The sequence below is a fragment of the Triturus cristatus genome, chromosome 9, assembly GCF_964204655.1.
Source record: "Triturus cristatus chromosome 9, aTriCri1.1, whole genome shotgun sequence".
Taxonomy (NCBI): domain Eukaryota; kingdom Metazoa; phylum Chordata; class Amphibia; order Caudata; family Salamandridae; genus Triturus; species Triturus cristatus.
Window position 1 is genome coordinate 215,310,978 of NC_140592.1, and position 15,326 is coordinate 215,326,303.

Genomic DNA, 15,326 nt, shown 5'->3' on the forward strand with positions numbered 1-15,326 from the left:
TGAGGGTACAGAGGCCCACACAAAATGGCTTTCTCTGGACATTAAAAAGTATGTCTAAAATCAGGGATCATAAAGATTTTATTCACGGCTGATAGACACTTTAGTGATAATGTTCTAGGATTCTCCAGGATATAGTCTAAGCATGTGCATTTATTGAGCATCCAATGCAGTAAAATTGCCCTTTGCAGTTTTAAACACGTTTAAGTAGGGCATAATGATGGGCAACCTACTAGCTTTGTCTAGAGGAATGTTGAGGTTGTCATCCATGATATACAACTATATTACCTGTATTTATACTAAACTTTACCCTGATTTGCCTACTAACAATATTCACATTTAAGGTGTGATACTTGCTTTCTTTAGATTGCAGTTAATTGGCAACACTCACAATTATTACAAAGCCGATAACCTAATGATAGCGGAGGCCAACTTCAAATGTGACCAATGAAAAAAGTTTAAATCTTTCACCTTCACTACATTGTTGTTTTGAGCACCTACATTCAGCCACCAAGTCTTCCCATACATCTGATCTCGCTGGTCTGAGAAACTTCGAGGTCTCCATACTTTATGGCTCACATTACAGGAAATATCAGGTTTCTGTATACAAGACATAGGTCAAACACTTACAGGGCCGAACAAATATGCAAAGATACACTTAAAAGAAGGAATATGTTTTTTTATTATAAAAAGCATATTTAAATGGCAAATAATGCTAACAAATGTAGTCTTACGTTTTTCAGTATAATGTACAAACGTGTACATTAGCCTAAGAAAATATCTCACAGCAATTATTGCAAACATTTTATGGTACAGTTAGAACGGAAGCCATATTGCACTCAAGATGAATAATCAAGTCCTATGAATGTTTTTGTTGTACAGTTTCCCCACTTTAGTTTTCCTTCTTGATGCATTGCATGTGTTGAAAGAATCAACCACCCCAGCAGCTACAACTGCTAATCACATGACTGCTCCCTCTTCCTTAGCTTCTTGGCACAGAAGCAGTTCCAGTATTTATTAAATTAAGCTTTTATAATGCATAAACAATAATTAGGACATTCTATTTAGGATGTAAGCTCTTCGCATTTGGGAGCTTTAATTCAAAGAAAATTTCCTTTAAGAATTAGCTATCAGTTATGTTTATAATTCTTGAAATCTCCAGTCGTTACTAGTAGGACAGCAGGATTCACGCACATTACCCTCAGGTTACACTTAGAATAAAACCACAGATGCATGCTCCACAGTTATTTCATCAGCTTGCATAGCCTTAACTGAGGTTCAGTTATACATTTCTAATCTTTAATTACAAAGAACATATCACCCCATATCTTAAAACCAAGGGAGTGAATGCCCGTAGTCAGTTACTACACTAGTCAAGTGGAGACTAACCTAGGGTTTGGGGGAAAAAGGCTAAGGTGAGCTAAGGAACCCATGAGTTAAAAAGACTTTCAGAAAACATTTGGATGCGAAAGGAATGCCAGTTTGGATATGCTAACTTGGTGAATGTCATTCATTTTGAAAAACTTCATGGAAAAGGGGAGATCAATATTTACCGGCATTCTAAAGGGCGTTTTTGGTTTAGATCACACAGAACCTGCTATACTATGCTTTAGCACCAGTATGATAGTGACCAAACGTAGGGCCTGATTTAGAGTTTGGGGGTCGGGCTACTCCGTCACAAACATGATGGATATCCCCTCTGTGGTATTACAAGTCCCATAGAATATAATGGACTTGTAACCTGTCTGCCAAACTCTAAATCAAGCTCATTGTCTCAATTATCTGAAAATGTTCACAAATCTGTAAATCACTAAAATGCTCCCACTATGTCGGAGTAAGCACCCTTGTTGAAAATTCCCTACCACAGCAGTGGGGAATTTTAAATGTGGTAGGCTGGATGGTAAAGGTTGCATCGCAGCTACCAAATAAGCTTAGCGGGCTGCCAACTGAAGCCTAACAGACCTTCACAGCCTTGATGGCAGAAAGTGAAGAAAACACAACTGATACCAATACCTATTGTTCCAAGCACAAATCTGAAGAGCAGCAACTAAAACAGATCAGAACACAAATCCCAGAACCTTGGTTTTAGAATGATTACTTGACAACGTTCTAGAATCTAGTGGTACATCACTGTTTAAATGCTTCAGAACCATTACAAAAAAATCATTTTCCAAACTGAACATACAAAAGTTGGTGATCATACATTGCCAGTTATTTAAAAGCAGTGTCCAGTGACAAATAGTTTAATTAAAATCAAGATGGAGGGATCTGAAACACAATTAACTGTAACATAAAGCTGTTAAAGAAATCAACATCAGTGGACCCCACATTTCATGTGGGTCGAGAAATAAATTAATGAACTTAAGGTAGTTGTCTGATTGAAAAGAGTAACACGTGTGTAAAGGGGAAAGAAGACACCTTCCATCGATTGCAGTCCAAAAAGGCTTGTCAGCTGCATTAGAAGTCCATAAAATAAGGAAGGGTCAGCATTAACATTTCTACTTTATTGGTCATTACTAGGCTATTGTCTTGAAACATTTTGGAATAACCAAATGTAGGTGGACATCAGTGCAAATATGTAATTGACCCTATTCTCAAAAAAAATTATAGTGTAGGTGGAGTTTGACAACTTTACCAGAGCATACTTTAAAAAATAATCGTAGTTACCCACCTTCCAAATAGTACACCTAGAAAGATTTCTAAGCATACTATATGAAATGTCATATGACTAGTCCTATGGGCTCCTAATCCCATAGGTTTATGTAGTGTAGAAATATGCACATGGGGAATACTGCCCACTGGCCTAGGAAAGGAAAATGGTACTTACCCTGTAAGCATCTGTTCGTAGTCTGCAGTGCTGTAGATTCATACGCTCTGCATACTCCTGCCAGCTAGTGTTAGGCTCAGATACTAGCAAGTACTTTTTATTCGAAGAATCTTTCTAGTCATGAGGTATATAGTGGCTCGTCTCTTAGCTGGCAATGAGCATGGGCACCAAATTCATGCTAGATTGTTTTTTGCCCAGCGGGTGAGAGTAGCAAGAAGTGGTGAATAAACTGTGTAATGCACATGTGTATTGCAAAAGGAACTTAATTAATAAAGAAAAGTGATCTGTGATCAGAGCCACACACTTCTAGGGGGAGGGTGGGTGCATGTGAATCCACCACACTACATGCTATGAACAGATTCGTACAGGGTAAGTAATGCTTCTGTTCGTAGCTACACAAGCTGTGCAATTACTGTTGCAGTGCCCATATACATGCGGTGGTTAGCATGTGGATGATGCAGATTTCTGAACTAAAGTCCTTAGGACCATCTGGCAAACTGTAGCCTGTTGCCTAGTGAGGATGTCCTCAAAGTAGTGTTTTGTAAACGTGTGTAGAGTTGACAGGCGGCTGCTTTCCATATGTACTCTAGGGTAATGTTCCATAGGGAGGCCATAGCCACACCCTTCTTTTGTGTCGAGTGTGGTCTGGGTGTAACAGGGAGGGATCTCTTAGCTTTGTGGTAACAGGTTTAGATACATTTAACTATCGATATAGCGATACCTGTTTGGATATATGTGAGCCTTCATGAAGGAATGAGTTCATCTGACCAAGGGAAGGGCTTAGTCTTGCCAATGTAATACATGAAAACCAGTTTAACGTCTAGAGTGTGTAGTGCTCTCTCTGCTACTGAGTCTGGTTGGGAAAAAAGACTGGAAGTTCTATTGTCTGGTTAAGGTAGAACGGGGATACCACCTTAGGCAGGAATGTTGGAGTGGTATCGAGTACTACCACGTCCTTATGTGCTTGTATGAAAGGTTCTTGTAATGTGAGTGCTTGCACTTCGCTAATGCATCTTAGAGAGGTAATTGCCACTAGAAAAGTCATTGTCCAAGAGAGGTACTGGAGAAGGCAAGAACGAAGGAGTTAAAGAAGGGTTCCCATAAGTCTGGTGAAGACCACATTGAGGTTCGACGCTGGAGCGGGGCAAAGCTGGGACGGATGACCCTTTTGAGACCCTCCATAAAGGCTCTAACCACTGTATGCAGAAGAGGGAGGAGTGCCCTGGAATGTAAGCTGCTATAGTTGCTAAGTAAAGGCGTATGGGAGTGTAAGCCAGGCCTGATTTCTAGAAATGAATAGCATATGATATGCTGGTCAGCAGGTTTTAAGAGGTCCAGGTAACTAATAATGCGTCAGTGGAAAACCTCTTCAAATTGGCTGCATAAAAAGCTTGTGTAGTTGGTGTACGAGCCTTGCCCAATAAGTCCATACATTCTTGTGAGGGATATAGGTAACGAATTCTAGGACCTCAGGTGCCTGATCGTTAGACTGAGTTGTTTGGGGTCTAAGTACCTGATTTGGCCTTGGTTCCTGGGGCGAAGGCCCCGCATGTTGGTGAGGCTTATTGTGAGGACTGATGAACATTTCAAGGAGCGCTGAGTATACTTATCTGGTCAACGTGGGAGCTAAGAGAATTAGAGTAGGAGATGTTTGCCCCATTTCTTGACCACGAATGGAAGAAGTGGTGGAAGCAGAAAAGTGTAATCAAATATCTCAAAGCCGTTCATACATAATGCGTTGCCCGGGGAGCGTGGGTGTGGTATGTGAAAGCTTGGGCATTTTACTTTTTTTCGGGGGTGGCAAAGAGGTTTATTGGTGGGATGCCCCAGAGGTGGAAATAGCTGAGTAAGTCCCACCTTGTTTTTGGAAATAATACAAGAATGTCATGATGTACATCTTGAATAATATGACTTTGACCCAACTAAGGGAAAGGACAGTAGCGGCTGACTTTGGAACGGGGGTGGTAAGAAACTATGAATAAAATAAATTTCCAGATTCTCCCAGCCAATCACGACACTGCATCAGCAGCGTTGTGTTTGGTCTGAGCGGCCTGTTTGGTCACTCAGGCACTGCCTGGGAGCCTGTGCATGTTCTCTACCAGGCTGTGCAACAGACAGGTGGAGAACATGCTAAGTGTGCGTGAGTGTTTGGCCGGCGCATGAGGGCTGGCCAAACCGTCATGCACACTTGGGGAGTGCAAACCACTCTTCACTCTGCTCTGGAGAGCTCAGCCACACCCACCCTGGCTCTGAATCCAGCACAGAAAAAAAATGATGATAACACCTTGTTATCTTTTCAATTGTATTTTTTGCACTGCTCAAAGAGCAGTGGGGCGATGCTCCTCCACCCTAGTAGAGGTGCCGCCACTGGGAAAGGAAAGTTTTGAGGGTGAGCTGGTTTGCTAGCAACTCGAGGTAGTTGATGTGATGCCCGTTGATGTGGAGCCCATACTACCTGCACTTTATTGAGATTGAGATGTGCTCCCAGCTGGCTTGACAGGAATCTGTGGTAATGGTGACTTGTGGGATAGGATTTAGAAAAGGCCTGCCCTGCAACAGGTTGTTGCTGTTCAACCAGTGCAGGTAGCAATGTATGGTGGCCTTTACCCACACTAGATCCTCCAATAGATCCTCTGCTTGTGACCATTGTGTAGAGAGGCATTGCTGCAATGGGCATGTGTGCACTAGGGCATGGCATGGGGCACTATGGCAATGCATGAAGCCATCATATTGAGGAGGCACATAACAGTTCTTACTGCAATGCAACAATTTGGCCAAAAAAGGCACTACTGTTGAAAAGCGGAGACTCTACTGGCCGGGATAGACCTTGCTTGTGACTGAATTTAGTGTTGACCCAAGGAAGGGTTTATATGGGTTTAACAAATGGGACTTGGTGTCGTTGATAGTGAACCTAAGGCTTTGGAGGGAGATCGTAGCGTGTGTACGCTAGGCATTGTGGCTTGCTTGTATTTCTGATCAGCCAGTCGTCCAGGTAAGGGATGATGTGGATGCCTCCCCTCCTTAAATGTATGGAGAACTACCATCCATTTAGTGAAGACCCCTGGGGTGGTGGTGGTGACCTCTAAATCAGGTAGCATTAGTGGGCAATAATGGATGGGAATGGGGAAGTAGGTGTCCTTGAGGTCTAACGCCATCATAACGTCACCTTGCTACAGCAGAAGAATGACATTCTGTAAGTTTATTGTGTGAAAATGTTCCAACAGGGTGTATCAATTAAGAGGCCTTAGGTCCAGGATTGGCCTGAGGGATCTGTTCCTTGGAGTTAAGGAAGTACACAGAATAAACCCCTTTACCCCATTAGTGTTGGGGAACTGGCTCTATAGCCCCTTTTTGAAGGAGCGCTTGTAAGTCTTCTTCCAAGAGGTTGAGGTGCTCTCTGCTGAGGCTTTATTTGCCGAGTCGGATGTTGGGAGGGGTTGGGAGACGTTGGACCATTGCTAAAACCCACTTGTCAGAGGTGATTTCCTCCCAGCATGGAAGGAAATACTGGAGTCTCCCTCTGACAGGTCCTGTGTGATCGTCGAGTCAAGGGATTCAATGTTTGGCAGTGGATGACTGTTTGTCTGAGCCCCCATAGCTCCTACCTCTGGTGTAATTGCCACTCTAGGAACCCCTGCTGTAGCCCTGTGGTGGGCACTGCTGGTAGGCCTGTCACTGCTGTCTTTGGTAGGATGAGGCAGGTTTGGGAGAGGTAGTTTTAGAGCCTGCACTGTACTGATGCCCCCAAAAGGTGCCTCTAGCGGTAGAGGTTTGGGGGCCACCAAGGTTTTTGCTGTGTCAGTGTATTTTGTTATATTGTCTAACATTTGGTTAACCTGGGGTCTGAAAAAGGATTCCCCACTAAAGAACAGATTGAGAAGCTGCTGCTCCACTTCATGCTTAAAGCCCAACTTGAGGAGCCAGGCGTGGTGCCAGATAGAGACACTCCTATTAATACTTCCCGAACAGTATATTCTGGCACGTCCAGGGCACATCTGATCGAGACACTGAGATAGTCCTACCCTCTGCCACTAACTCCTACCCCGATCTGCTTAAACTCATCAGCCAGGCATTTTATAGGATCACTCATCTCTGCCCAGTGTGCTCTGTCGTACCTAGAGAGCAGCCCGACATAGTTTGACATTCTCCCATTGCTGGTGGCTTAAACAACCACTCAATTCTCTGCGGCATCACATTTTATTGGGCGGGGTGCTTCACCCGTGCCTTGAGAGAAAGAGTGCTTGCGGCAGTATGGACTACGAACGAATCTGGAATGACCTGACCTCTGATGTATGGGGGTGTTGGGAGAAGCATTGTATTTGTTGTCTACATAGGCTTGATCACCCTGGCCTTCTCTGGTTAGTTAAAGGTGCCCGAATCCAAAATCAGCATGCCCTTGAGCATGGGAAGAAATTGCATTGTCCCCTGTGATTTAGATAAGGTTTCCATAATGTAATTATCGTCCTCATGGAGAAAGTGCATATCAACCTCGTGGAAGGCAGTAGCCCATTGTATGAACTCATATGTGGTCATGTCATCTAGGGGTGACGACCTAGCTGGGTAAGGAACGAAGTCTGGATTCCCTGGGGGATTGGCATTATAGTTTTCCCATGGATTATCAGTGGGCAATGGGTCAAACGGTGTGCCAACGGGTCACCTGGGTGAAGGGGCTGCCGTGTCCAGATGAGGAGTGGGAGAAATCCTCCAGTGAATAGGGCTCTGATGAAGTGTGGGATGAAGGAGGATGGGTGGTTGGGGAGAAGGGGGTGGAGGAGGGGGGCCAAAGGGAATGGAGATAATGACCCTTTCCTTGCGTGTTTAGCATTTGGGCACTTTTCTCCTCAAAAGTAGGCTTTCGCTTACGAGGCAGAGTCCCTACAGGTGCTGGACGCAGTCTTGTGGAAATCTCGTCAGTGTGAGGATGAATAAAGAATCGTTTTTAAGTGCCTAATTCCTTATGAGGGCGTTGGAGGATAGATGGCTCTGAATCATCAGAGCCATGCACCAAGGGTGTCTTCTGCACTAATGGCCTGGGTGCTGATGGAGGTCTCGGATCTCATAGTGTCTTCAACACCGATGGGTTGGACAGTGAGGGTGTTGTTGGATCGAAGGTGATTTGGGCGTCAATGAACATTTCGGTGCTGATGTCAGCTTGTGGAAGCTGGCCTCTGCCTCTTGTAGAGTAGCAGGTGTAAAAAAAGGTAGGTATTTTTAGCTGTAAACTTACATTTACAAGCAAAAATGTCTTTGTCAATAGGGCCCAATGCCTTTGGCCATTTTTGTTTTGTATTCTGCATTCCGCAAGTCAATTGGATTTGAACTACGAGGTACACTTATATATTTACATGGTAGACAACGTTGATGTGGATGATATCTAATCGTGTTGCATTTGTCAGAAAAATTAAAAATAAATCATGCTTCTTTGGGTGAGATGATTGATATTGTAAAGAACCAAATTATTTTTGGTCAAGAAACTGAGTGGTTACTTGTCATGCCTATCTTTACGGTGGATACAGGACAGCAAGAAAATTACAAAACATCTGCCTTTGCACAGTGTCTGGTACAGGCTTGTTCATGCATTTGATAGGCTAGAGATAAATATGCGATTTCATAATAATTTACAATTACAGGGAATGTTTTGCTACATCTTAATGCTTCCATTATTGGTGTAGGCAATTAGAATGTATTTATTATGAGCAAATACGTTCATTCTTGTGTATTGAAATTAGGAAAGGTCCAAAAGCTAAAAGAGAAAACACGGGTGATGGAAAAAGGCAGCAGACACTGTTAGAGAGCTTCATTGTTCCTGGTGATGGCATGTCTATAGTTCCAGCCATCTGCTATGAGAAGAGAGAACACTTTAGGCAATGATACTTTAGAACACAGATTCTAAATTGCTAAGACTTTAGATCTACATGCAGAGAATGGAGGTAGGCACAAATCTAGTAGCAAGACTGTCTGGGAAATAAATTTAAAAAATCAAGGCGCAGGCTCGAAAGCAGCCACATGAAAATTAGAACAAACATTTTGCTGACAATATGCCAGTTTATTCAGATAAGAGATGCTGTTTGTTTGAGTTTGATCTTCAGGGATTGATCTGAGTCCACCACACTCATTCCACTTAGACCACTAAAAGCCACCCAATGGTGAACACTTAGGTGGGCCAGTTTCAAACCATGGCTGTAGTGATAAAATGCTAATTTCCTATCTTACCAAATCATCCACAGCTCTTCCATTTTGAAACCAAGTGAAGCCTAAGAATTCAAATTGTTCAAATCAATGTAACATAGGATATAGGAGATAGAGCAGACTAGAAGATAGCCAGCGGCGCTATCATGTGCTTCCAATTAGATAGGAGATGTGCCCTAACCGTAAGAGGGAGCAACTTTGAAAGTAGGAATCCAGGTTAGAATCCGGACCTTGGCTCAACATGCTGTGATTCTGGAGAAATCACATAATCTCCCTAGGACTAAAAAATGTAGTTTGTAATCTGATACTCGTGTGAAGTGCACTAAACGTCTTAAAACTGCAAGAAACTAATAAACAAAAAACTTTGATGGTATATTTCAGGTGCCTTAAGAAGGGTCCTGCTTCTCTCATTCATAGAGGCTGAAATGAGGACGAAAGGCACCTCAGAAGTTATCACTTGCAAACATCTGAAAGACAATGGATTACAGAAATGTTCCTTCATGCAGGTCTCGATGCTGCAGTATCAGTCCTAGACTAATGTTTGGCTTTAATCACATAGTCACGTTTGTGCTCGATCATTCATGGAATTCATAGAATTCATTGCTAAAGTAGTATTTACAATCACATTATTCTGCAGATGTACAGGAGGAGGAAAGAAGAACTGAGTAAAGTTAGTTTCTGTCAACCTGAATGCAAGATGTTCACAGAATTATTGCTCAAACTCTAGTGTAGCAACCATAAAAAAATCTGATAGCTCATATCCTTTGTGTAAATATTAATGAAATAACTTGTGATAGACTAAATATCATGAATACGGTTCAATACAGAGGGCATGGCAAGTGTTACCATCATAGTCGATAAATTGACCCCAAAAGTGGTGATCCTACTAGAGCAGTCAAAGGGCTGATTAACTGAAAGAAAACGTAAACGTATGAATATAAAGTCTATCTTCCATTATCAATCTTCCTGAGCGTGCTAAGTAACACCAACAGACGCCAACTCTATGGGAATTACTGACAAAGTGCTTTACCAATGATCCTGCCCTCAGAAATGTTTTCATCAACCATCTGTCTAGTACTGTTCTTTTTTCCACATTATCAGACATCCTCCATTCCCGTTCTGGGATGCATATCTTTGATAATAACTGACAAGATAACTAAAAACTATCAACGACGAATACTTCTTGAAGGCAGCCTTAAGTGCTCCCAGGCAGAATTTCAACTACAATTTGAAAGTAATCATGCAACTTTGACTTAAGGCCTGATTAAGAGTTTGGTGGAAGGATTACTTTGCCACAAACATTGCTTTACTACAAGTGCCAGAGGATATAATGTAGTCGTAATAAGGGAGATGGGGTGTCCATCACGTTGGAGATGGAGTAACCTGCCCACCATACTCTTAATCAGGCCCTTAGTTTGAGAAACTACATGCCTTCATAAGCCAAACATATATTTTAACAGGATTTGTTATGGCTTGTAACTGCAATTAAATTCTAGACTCATAAATAATTACAATATTTAGAATTATTTAGCAACAGATGTTATACATTTTCAAAACATTCCGCCTTAACTTTATATTATTACCTAAACATTTTGTACTTTCTAAGTAAACTCTAAAATTATTGTCATATTAATGCTAGGGAATAACTTTTTCAATGTCTATGTATTCAGAAACGTATTCTTTTTTCCTATTAACCACATCCCTGAGCAATTATCGTGGCCCACAGGAAGAACGGCGCATCTTTGTCCAGGGCTTGTTGGAAACGACGCTTGGATTACTGTTGCTTCTTATTGTTGTCAGTGTTGTGCAGTGATGCTAAAAAGTCTGTTATCAGTTTGGCAGTTTTCCTAGGTCGCTCCATTACCACAGAGTGTCCACAATTTTCCAGGATATGCAATTGACTGGAGGGAAGAGCATCAACTAGGACTTGTGCTCCAGAAACATCCAGTACCTGAAACAGCGGCAAAAACGAAAATAAAGAAATGCTGTAAAAGGGCATTTTTTTAAAATTAGAGTCTTAGAAGACAGTATTTATCACACTTTCCAGGTATGGAATTTGTCTGGCGCCATTAACTGAAACTATTCCGAGTTTTTCCCAAGTAATGAGGAATAACATAAAGATTTTGGTGCGTAACATATAAAAACACGCATGTACTGGTAATTACAGACTTATTTCCTTGATAAAATCCAGTGGACTTTATTGCACCCTGCTATTGGTGGGGTGATAAAGTCCACACTAGTCATATATCGGGCCCCTATGCAATTTGTGAATCAGATCTGTAGTGGGTCCTATATAGGAAGACTAGAAACCCCTAGCAGAAGGGTATTAAATGACTATACCAGTATTCCTTTATGACTGCCCTGTAAGATTCTTGAAAAAAAGTAAGTATTGTGACCTGCTAGGACAGGGATATGACAGTGCGAAATAACATCCACTAGGACAGTCCAGGTGGGTGTCACTTGGAAAAGGGTCTTACACTATATTAGCATGCAAAAATCCTACAAGAGCTAAGCTTTCCCACACGAAGCCAATATGATGAATGTGTTTTGAGACATCCAACAAATGCTATTCGCAATTGTTTGTACTTAATTGTAACAAAGCAACTTCATACACCTGTAATTGTTTTCAAAACGAGTTTCTTATTTCTAAAAAAGAAACACACATTTAACTCGATCTGAAGTTCCCCATTGCGCATAATATGATACCAGACACTTCTCTTTTTTCCTAAACCACAGACAATTCCCCTCCAGAACGGTAAAGAACACTTCTCCCAGTATTGTAGTTTCGTTTTAGCCGAATGATGTCAAATCAATGCGTATGAAACATCCCTCAAATTATGTTTTAAAAGCATTAAAATGTTTCAAAGTCATAAAATGATGTCAAAGAGCTCTTCAGAAGGCATGTGTTGGATATCATAGGAGAAGAAACAGTTCGCTTAAAGCAGTATTGCAAGATTGTGAAACTTCATTTACACTATATGGACTGAAAAGCATCAGGAAACTAACATCCAATGGGAAACCTGATTCATTTTTAAGAGTACAGAAAAATGGTGACAAGGCTACCCTCAGTCGTCCAATGAAATCGCATTTTTTTAGACCGTAAGTAGTGAGCATTCAATCAAAAACATCAAACACAGCAGCAGGCTCACAATATGGATTGTTCAATATATTGTCTGGTGCCAAATAAATATCTTCCCCACTTATGGTGGTACTTCATCCACCTGCTTACAGATCTATTGCTTTTTAAAATATTAGTTTTCTCTGCATTTCCACACTGACAACATATTCCTAAAAAACATAAAAGAGTTTCGTACACAATGGGATGGCTGATCTAGAAAAAAATGGAGGTAGTCTGAGGACCCACTTCACAAAGTTAAACTTACACTGTTGTGTAAGGTTACAATTGTTTGCTATTCACAAAGGTATTTTTCTAGTAGTACCTTTACGACTGCAAGGTGTCTGCAAATAAAAAGACAGGAATGTCCTATCTTTTTATGTGGGGATATTGCGCAGACGTAAATATACTAATATCTTTGTGGATCAAGCCCTGAAAGTCCACCCCTAAACGTGTTACTCAGTGCTTAATTTGTGCCAGCAGCTGCAGATGATGGGCACTAGCAGTCAAACTTCGGAAGTAGGACTTATTTTTCAGGCTTTCAACCAGAGCAAGAGACAGAAAGGCAGGCAAAGGAGAATTTTGGAGGAAGGGAAAGACAGAAAATAAAATCCAAAGACGTAAAGAAGGGATAAAAATTAGCCTGTTAGAGTGAGAGAACGAAACAGAAATTGTAGCCTAGCAGCCTTTGCATTCACCAACCCTTACATTCAGAAGTGTCGCGCTCCTAAGAAACACTTTGAGCCCATGCACTTTTTTTTTCTTTTTTTTATAACAAGTTAACTACTGGTGTTACTTGATCCTTCAATAATCGGAGTCGAATTGCAGATTACTACGATAACAACTAGATTGTAGACCACAGCCAATTCACTCAAGTAACTACAGCCAACCTAAGACCTACCACAACAACATACTGCTCCCACTGCAATTACGGTAGAAGGACCTCACCAACACAACTAAAGATAAACCAATCTCCCACTGTAAACAAAGGTAGACTGATCCTCCCCACCGGCTCTCTTACTTTTGGGATATTACAGAGTTTAGTATGTGTACTAAGCACTTTGTGTCCCAAGCGTATCTTCAGAGAGGGGCATACTAGGTGTGGTTCCCATCAGTTAACACTACTCATTTCCACCATTACATGGTCTAGCTTTAAAATAACTGTTCCCATGCCTGTTTGGCTCTTTAAGATATTGTGCTTTCTTTACAGCTCAGGGTAGCTATGTCTGGGTGTGTGGTGTCTCTGCCATCTCAGGTTCATATATACCAGGATCTTGTAAAACATAAGATTAAGAACAGAGTTTCTAGCTGCCGGTCGAGGCCCAGCGCGGCTGTATCTGCAGATAAAACGTCATGGGTTTCATTGTGTACTTGGGGAGCGGAAGAGCGAAAAAGGCTCAGTGGCCGTTCAGTCTCACCTCCACTATATAACTCACGACTAACCAACCTCCCTTTCTCTTTCCTTTTGTGCAGAAGGGGGGTCCTAGAGGCCCCTTTCACACAACTGGTCCAGCGGGCCAGGTCCAGCACTCTCCGGCGGGGTCATCGCGAGACTATCAACATTGTAAATATGAAGATTTGCAGTGCTTACTTCATGAGGGCCATAAAAAGCACATACAATACTACAAACATTTTCAATTCCAAATCAAATATTTTTCATTAACCTTTACTTAATAGGGAACACGTTGAGACAGTGAGAATATTTTCATATGATAAATGTAGAAAAGGTATTTTAATGTATATTGCGCTTCTATACGTTAAGGGTTGGTTGTGTTTCCTTGCACGTCAGACCACCATACCTGATCTTGGTTTCCCCAGATAATTTGTGTTGGCGCTGTAATCTTGCTCATTCGTTCTTGGAGGACATGTCTGGATTTCTCTGTCACAAGTTCTAAAAATACTGTTCAGTGCAGACAAAAAGGCAAAAACATAAAATTAGAAAAGTTCCTGAGTACTTTTATGCATTGCATTAAACTAGCCATGCACAAATTATCTGAATCCACATACACAAAATAGCCTACTCTGATGTGCAATATATGATCTAAGAGGGAGCATGTAATCATAAATTGAACAATAATGGGAATAGATTGAGCAAAGAGGGTTCTATAAAAAAGACACTAAATGCCAAAGGACATGTTCAGAACTCAAAATATCCAAGTTACTATTCCACAAAAGCCACAGTGAAATAAACGCGGCAAAAGAAGGACTGACATCATAAAACATGAAATAAGCAGCTAACATTAATATTTGTTTGCCAGCAACACCCGGAGTAATACGTTTATTTATTATAATTTATACATGGCATTGATGACCCAAGTTCGTAAAACCTTAAAGTATTACAGAGTAAAAAACTATTAAAACGCCTTATAATAAAGGCAGACCACTTTAATTGTATAGTTAGTTTCATAGAAGTCATCCACTGAGAGTCGAGAAGTTCTTGGGCCCAGGAAATCTGTCAGCTAGTTTTTTTGGCATATTTTAATGGGCAGAATGCCTTTATACAAGCACACTGACATTTGTCTAAGACAATAGAATGGTTATTACAGTACATTCCAGAGTTGTGAATCTTTAATCTGGATATATTCAGAGGCTTTTAGAGAAGACCTCTACCTTATTTCAAAAAGAGTGTTGATTATAATAGGGTAAAATAGTCTACACCAGTGGTTCTCAAACTTTTGATTTCTATGGACCCCCACTTAATCATTACTGAAAACCAGGGACCCCAATAAATCATTATTGGAATCCGGAGACGCGGGTCTAAATTTCGATGATTGGAACAGCAAAACAATATTCAAAATTACTGAAAAAAACATCAAACAAATACACAAATTATGAAATATTTAATTTGATTCAGAAATATTAAAAAACACATATTTAATTTTAATGAGAAGGTTGGAGGTTTTCTAAATTCAACTGAGGACACCCATCGTCCTTACTATATGCTCTTTAATGCACATGCACTACTCCCATGAATCAATCTGAGGATACCAACTTAATGTTTAGCCCCTGATATTAAATGTCTTCATGTTTCAAAAATTGTCAATATAGCATTTTGCTTCTTTATTTATTTTATTAATCAGTTAACATCATTTAATTTTCTAAGCAAATGCAGAACCCCCGAGTAGGCACTGTGGACCACCAGCGGTCCCCAGACCACATGTTAAGAACGAATGTTCTAGGCTGTACATTATTAAATGT

The 15,326-nt window shown here is 41.0% G+C and overlaps 1 protein-coding gene across 5 annotated transcripts in view; it reads right to left on the minus strand.

Moving 5' to 3' along the window:
* ABHD6 (abhydrolase domain containing 6, acylglycerol lipase) overlaps positions 1 to 15,326 on the minus strand; it is a 240,573-nt gene that overhangs the window by 91,569 nt on the left and 133,678 nt on the right. For 2 of the 5 annotated variants that reach the window (XM_085624756.1, XM_085624755.1), the window contains exons 8-9: positions 13,928 to 14,028; positions 499 to 597 (exon numbers count right to left, since the gene is read on the minus strand). In XM_085624756.1, coding sequence (XP_085480882.1) covers positions 499 to 597; positions 13,928 to 14,028 — 200 coding nt within the window. Of the gene's footprint in view, positions 1 to 468; positions 598 to 661; positions 10,965 to 13,927; positions 14,029 to 15,326 lie in introns of those variants that run through there. The other 3 variants (XM_085624754.1, XM_085624753.1, XM_085624757.1) reach the window with 2 other exon arrangements.